The 7,562-nt window shown below is 36.7% G+C and overlaps 1 protein-coding gene across 1 annotated transcript in view; it reads left to right on the top strand.

Moving 5' to 3' along the window:
* The first annotated feature begins 1,407 nt into the window (after positions 1-1,407).
* Positions 1,408-7,562, top strand: part of LOC102241360 (cytochrome P450 2U1) — a 36,780-nt gene continuing 30,625 nt past the window's right edge. The window contains exon 1 of the mRNA XM_005872442.2: positions 1,408-1,461. Coding sequence (XP_005872504.1) covers positions 1,408-1,461 — 54 coding nt within the window. The remainder of the gene's footprint in view (positions 1,462-7,562) is intronic.

The raw sequence follows: 7,562 nt of genomic DNA, 5'->3' as shown, positions 1-7,562 counted from the left end.
TTTTTTCTTTTTTTATTCTGGGCCAGCTTTAGCTCTGAGGCTCCAGCTCTTAGGCCTCCGCTGCTGAAAGTAGGTATCTGGTTTGTTTCGGTTCGAAACAATGTATAACTCCAGCTCTGACTCCAGCTCTGAGATCCCAGCTCGCTGAAAGCTGGTTTCTGGGGTTTTTTTTAGCTTCTATGTTTGTTACAATGTTCAAACTGCAGGCTCAGAGGCCTGCAAGGCAGGCGGGGAACGTTGGTTTCCTCCGTCACTGAAGGAAGCAAGCCTCATGTTAGTTTCAAGCTGCCTGGCTGCCGGCCGCCATCTTGGCTGACAGTTAATTTGCATATCTCCCTGATTAGCCAATGGGAAGGGTAGCGGTCGTACGCCAATTACCATGTTTCTCTTTTATTAGTGTAGATTATGTATAACAGGTCATTGTAAAAATTAAATTATGACATTTTTATTAAAATGTTTCTTATGTACCATTATATTGGCTGGGCCACAGAAATATTCGTTGTGGACCACATGTGACCCACAAGCCGCAAGTTTGACATGCTTGCACTGGACCCTATAGGACACCTACTACAGTAGGCAATACTACCAATCCTGAGAGATGTAGCAGCTCTACCTATACTTATTCCAGCACTATTTGTAATAGAAAGAAACTGGTGGTAACCTAGATATTATTAACAGAGGATTTTGCTAATAAATTGTGACATACTTACATGGATTTCCTAGTGATCTTGGTTTCACCTCTGCCCCTTTACAAAGCAGCCAAAATGATTCTATTAAAACTAAGGCAGATGTTGGTATTCCTTCTCAGAAACCCTCCTATGGTTCACCATCTTCCTCAGAGTAAAAGCCATGTTCTCCCCAGTGCCCTCTTTGATTTCATCTCTTTCTGCCCCTCGCCTTGCCTTCTTCACTCGAGACTTGTTCCTGGAGAACTCAGCATGACTCAGCCTCAGGGCCTCTGCACTTGCTGTTTCCTCTGTCTAAACTGGTCTCCCCCCGCCCACCCTCTGACCCCCGGTATCTGCAAGCTTCCCATCAGGTGATCACCCATCTATTCAACACAAGCCTTCCTTCCCTGAATACCTTATATAAGATAGCACACCACACCACATCACAGACACACACACACACACACACACACACAGAGCAATCTCTGCCACCCCCTTTAGTGCCTTATTTCCTCCCTCGTACTTATCACTAACTGGTACAGTGTACATTTGTTCATCTGATATCTGTCTTCTCTCACTAGAGAGCAAGCTCCTTGAAGTACAAGTACATAGTTACGCATTTTAAGGAGAGTTATTATGTTCACATAATATTCTCAGTGCCAAGAACAACGCATGACACTCAGTAAATATTTATTGAATGATTCCATTTAATGAAAAACCAGACAAATGTTTAATCAGGATGAGGGAAGCAGATCAATACTCAGTCACAAGACGAGATTCTGGAAAAACACCGGTAAGTAAAAAGAGCAGGTTAGTGAACTAAAAGCATGATGCCATTGGAGGGAACGAGGGCCAGGTGGGGGAGGGAGGGAAGCTATGTCAGCATTAAGAAATCTGAGAGGATAGATATCATACTTTTTTGTTGTTAATCCTCACCTGAGGATATTTTCCCATTGATTTTTAGAGAGAGTAGAAGGGGAGAGGGTGAGAGAGAGAGGAAGAGAGAGAGAGAGAGAGAAAGAAACATGAATGTGAGAGAGACACATTGATTGGTTGAATCCGTCATGTGTCCCAACCAGGGCCAGGGAACGAATCTGCAACCCAGGTACGTGCCCTTGACTGGGAATCGTACCCACAACCCTTTGGTATGTGGGCCAACACTCTAACCTCTGAGCAACACCAGCCAGAGCTATATCATACTTGTAAATAGAGGCATCTCTGAGGTAGAAAAGCAGGTGCATGCCTGTTTGTGTGAGTGGGTGAGTATGTCTGTGTACTTTGTCTTATGTAGTAATAGCTTAATACCAAAATTCTATGATTTAGTTTATTCTGCTGGAACAATCAAAACATATATATCACAGCATTGCTCATAATAGAAAAGAAAAGGCGAAAGGAAGACAGAAAGAAAGAAAAAAAGAAAGGAAGGAAGAAATTAGCCTATGTGTCAACAACAGGATATTGGTTAGATAAATTTTGAAATATTCCTAAACAATGGACAAGATTTTTTAAAACCCAGAAGTCAGTACATAATGGCCTGCATGCTAAGTCTAATTGCTGCTGTGTTCTTTTCATAAATAAAGTTTTATTTAAATATAGCCATGCCCATTTACATACATTGTCTACGGCTCCTTTCCCACTCCCACAGCCGAGCTGTGTAATTGTGATAAAGACCAAGTGGTCTGCAAAGTTTGAAATACTTACTCTTTGCTGAACCCTTGAACTAGAATAAAGTAATTAAAAGTGACTTGTAGAGAACATTATGGAAAATGTTAATTATATATTTAATAAATATGCGAATGTTATAAATGGAAATATAACGCTTAAAATATTATTTATATAGTTTTTTTTTAAAGAGTGGAAGGATACATACATCAATGCTACAAATTACCTCTGAGTGGAAAAAGTAAAAAGGTGATTATTCCCTCCTTTACAATTTCCTGCATTTTCAAATTTTCTATAAACACTAGGTATTACTGTTTTAAAAATCTAAGTGAAAAGTTGACTTCTTAATACCTGGTTTGCTTTGAGTCTGTTCTTGCTTAAAAGAAAGAATAGGTTAACTTTCAATGTCCTTCCTATAATGTGATTCTTCCTGAGACTTAGAAATGAGGCTTCCTTATTAGGCGAAGGGCCAAGCATTCCTACTTGAACCAGAAGTAACAACCCTGGTAGTTTTGTTCAGGTAACTGGCTTATGCTTTACTTTGTAAAAGTACTTTTTTTCATATTCTATTGACTAAGAATGTTATTAATCAGGGCCCAAGTTCAAAGTTCTCACAATCCACTTAAGAGGGTGAGTATAAGGGATTGGAGGAATATTACAGCCCTTGCATTACAGCTCCCTCATTTCACCTCCTGAGAAAACCGGAGGCAGAAGCGTTTCCTCTGTCTATGCCAATGATGGCGAACCTTCTGAGCTCGGCATGTCAGCATTTTGAAAAACCCTAACAACTCTGGTGCCGTGTCACATATAGAAATTTTTTGATATTTGCAACCATAGTAAAACAAAGATTTATATTTTTGATATTTATTTTATATATTTAAATGCCATTTAACAAAGAAAAATCAACCCAAAAAAATGAGTTCGCGTGTCACCTCTGACACGCGTGTCATAGGTTCGCCATCACTGGTCTAGACTGCTCTTCCCAAGAGAAATCCCAAGTAAACAACCTAACATTACATCTTAAAGAGTGAGAAAAAGAACTAAAGCAACACAAAGTTAACAGAAGAAAGGAAATAATAAAAGTTAGAGCATAACTGAATGAAATAAAAAACAGAAAGACTATACAAAAAATAAATACAACAAAGAGTTGGTTCTTAAAAAAATTTTTAATAAAATTGACAAACTCCTGACTAGACTCACTAAGAAAAAAAGAGAAAAGATTCATATAAGCAAAACCAGAAATTAAAGAGAAGTTACCATAGACATCACAGATATACAAAGGATCATACTAGAATACTATGAAAGACTATATGCCACCAAATTCAATAACCTAGAATACTAATAAATGAATAAGTCCCTAGAAATATATAACCTTCCTAGACTGGGTCATGAAGAACTGGAAAATCTAAATAGATTGATCAGCAGTGAGGAAATTTAAGCAACCATCACAAACCTCCCCAAAAATAAAAGTTTAGGACCAGATGGCTGCACTAGTAAGTTCTACCAAGCATTCAAAGAAAATTTGAGACCCAACCTCCTCAAACTTTTCTAAAAAATTGAAGAAGAGGCAATACTGTCTAAACACATTTTATGAGGCCAATATAACTCTGGTGCCAAAACTGGCTGTATAAAACACACAGAAAGAAAGCTACAAGCCAACATCTCCGATGAACACAGATACAAGAATCCAAAACAAAATACTAGCAAATTGAATAAAACAATACAGAAAAAATAATAATAAATCACAGTCAAGTGGGGTTTATTCCATGGGCAAAAGGATGGTTCAACATATGCAAATAGATCAATGTAAGCACCACATTAACAGAACAAAGGATAAAAATCATATGACCATATCAATATATGCAGAAAAAGCATTTGATAAAATACAACATCCATTTATGATTAAAACACTCAATAAAATGGTTATAAGCCCAGCTGGTGTAGCTCAGAGGTTGAGCATCAACCTATGAACTAGGAAGTCACAGCTCGATTCCCAGTCATGGCATATGCCTGGGTTGCGGGCTCAATCCCCAGTTTCTCTCATCATCGATGTTTCTATATCTCTCTCCCTCTTCCTTTGTCTCTGAAATCAATAAAAATTTAAGAAAAAAAGGAATATAAGGACCCTTGGATTCTTTTTTAATAAAAAAGTAAAATGGGTATAGAAGGAAAGTACCTCAATATAATAAAGGCCAAATATGCATATATACATATACACAATCCCTCAGCCAATATCATACTCAATGGTGAAAAACTAAAAGCTTTTCCTCTAAAATCAGGAATAAGACAAGGATGTCCACTCTCACCACCCTCATTCAACATGGTTCTGGAAGTCCCAGCCAGAGCAATCAGGCAAGAAAAAGAAATAAAAGGCATCCAAATTGGGAATGAAAAGTAAAAGTGTCACTTTTTGCAAATGATATGATTCTGTATATAGAAAACCCTAAAAACTCCACCAGAAAACTATAAAGACAGTAAAGTTGCAGGATACAAAATCAATGTGCAAAAATACACTGCTTTCCTATATACTAATAATGAAACTTCAGAAAAAGAAATATAAAAAACAATTCCTTTTGCAATTGCAACAAAAAGAATAAAATACTTAGGAATAGTCTTAACAAAGGATGTGAAGCACCTATAGGTTCTGAAAACTACAAAGTGTTATTTCAAAAGATTGAAAAAGTCACAATGAAATGGAAAGATATTCCATGTTTGTGGATTAGAAGAATCAACATAGTTAAAATGGCCACATTACCCAAAGCAATATACAGATTTAGTGCAATCCCCATCAAAATCACAAAAAGAAATATTTTAAATAAATAGAACCCCAAAAAATCAGATTTCTATAGAACCACAAAAGACCCCAAGTAGCCAAAGTAATCCTAAGAAAAAAGAATGAAGCTGGGGATATCACACTACCTGATTTCAAGTTATTCTACAGAGCTACAATAATCAGCATGGTACTGACAGAAAAACAGACACACAGACTAATGGAACAGAATTAAGAGCCCAGAAATAAAACCATGTGTATATGGGCAAATAATTTTCGACAAAAGAGCCAAAAACACACGATGGAGAAAAGAAAGCCTCTTCAATAATGGTCCTGGGAGAATTGGAAAGTCACAAGCAAAAGAATGAAACTAGATTACAGCTTTTCCCCATGTACAAAAGTTAATTCAAAATTAATCAAAGACCTAAATATAAGATCTGAAACAATAAAATACATAGAAAAAAACATAGGTACTAGACTTATGGACCTTGGTCATAGAGAACATTTTATGAATTTGACCCAAAAGGCAAGGCAAGTAAAGGCAAAAAATAAATGAATGAGATTAAATCAAACTAAAAAGCTTCTGCACAGCAAAAGAAACTGCCAACAAAACAAAAGTAACCCAACCAAATGGGAGATGATAGTTACAAACTACCACTCCAACGAAGGTTTAATATACAAAATATATAAAGAAATCACACAACTCAACACCAAACAAACAATCCAATAAAAAAAAAATAGGCAGAAGCTTATTTTTGTGGCTTAGTGTTTGAGCATCAATTCAGGAACCAAGTGGTCATGGTTGCATTCTCAGTCAGGGCACATGCCTGAGTTTCCGGCTCAACCCCCAGAAGGGGGCATGGTGTGCAGGAGGCAATTAATAGGTAATGTTTCCCGCTCATCAATGTTTCTATCTCTCTATCCCTCTGCCTTCCTCTCTCTAAAAATCAATAAAAACATAAAGAAAAACCAACAACAGGCAGAGGACCACTCCCAAGAAGACATACAAACACTAACAAATATATGAAAAGATATTCAACTTCACTAGATATTAGGGAAATGCATATCAAAACTATCAGGAGATACCACCTCACACTTGTTAGAATGGCTACTATCAACAAGAAAAACAATAACAAGCGTTGGTTAGGTTGTGGAGTAAAGGGAACCCTCACTCACTGTTGGTGGGAATGTAGACTGGTACAACTACTATGGAAAGCAGTCTGGTAATTCCTCAAGAAATTAAGAATAAAGTTACCATATAACCCAGTAATCCCTCTCCTGGGTATCTACCCCCAAAATTAAAAAACAAAAACAAAAACACATTATTCACAAAGATATACACACACCCCTATGTTCATTGCAGCATTATTCACAGCAGCCAAGACATGGAGACACCAAGTGTCCTGTGATAGAGGACTGGATAAAGAAGGTGTGGTACATATACAAAATGGAATATTACTCAGCCACAGAATGGATGAAATACTGCCATTTGCAACAACATGGATGGACCTTGAGAATATTATGTTAAGTGAAATGTCAATCAGAAAAAGCTAAGAACCATATGATTTCACTCATATGTAGGATATAAAACTGAAACTCAGACGCAAACAGTATGGTGGTTACCAGAGGGAAGGTGGGGGAATAGTAGAGAATGAAGGGGGCCAAATACATGGTGATAGAAGATGATCTGACTCTGGGTGGAGGGCACACAATGCAATAATGTACACTTGAAACCTATATGATCTTATTAATCAATGTCAACCCAATAAATTTAATTTTAAAAGAGAAAAAAATTTTAATTAATTTTTTAAAAAACTCTTTAGAAAAAGAAAGGTTTACAGCTTGCCCAAGGCAACCCAGGTAGATTTGTGCAGAGCTCTTGCATGGTTTCCATGCTGACTTCTGCATAATAAATGGAGTCAATGAGGCAGAAGAGAGGAACAGGGATTTCAGAAAGGCTTCAGCTCACATAAAAATCAAAGATTAGGGGTCAGCAACAATTATGGGCAGGCTAACTGAAGTAAGAGTAAGTTTATTTTTAAGAGGAATGCTACTCTTCATTTTCTCTTCTGATCCTCCTTACTTACATACCGGACTACTAGTCACTGTTGTTATCATAACAACTAGTGGCCAGGTGCACGAAATTCGTGCACATTAAAAGGGAATTAATTAGAGGAAATATTTTAATATTGCTATTTGCCCTTTCTCTATAATAGAAGTGTCAGAGATGAAAGGAAAATAGTAAAATGTATATTAAAATAATATATGAATTTATTAATAAATAAACAATAACAAAATGATATAACAATAAAGACATGATATAAAAACAACAAAAACATGCTATAAAAATAACATTGATGCAAACAATGACTGATAAAGTGATTAAACTTATTCTAATATCTCCCTGGATACCACATTAAGAGTGAAACACTTTCAGAGTGCTTGACTAATTTCCCTTGTGA

The sequence above is a fragment of the Myotis brandtii genome, unplaced genomic scaffold (genome assembly GCF_000412655.1).
Source record: "Myotis brandtii unplaced genomic scaffold, ASM41265v1 scaffold38, whole genome shotgun sequence".
NCBI lineage: Eukaryota > Metazoa > Chordata > Mammalia > Chiroptera > Vespertilionidae > Myotis > Myotis brandtii.
This window is presented reverse-complemented; position numbering and strand designations above follow the sequence as displayed.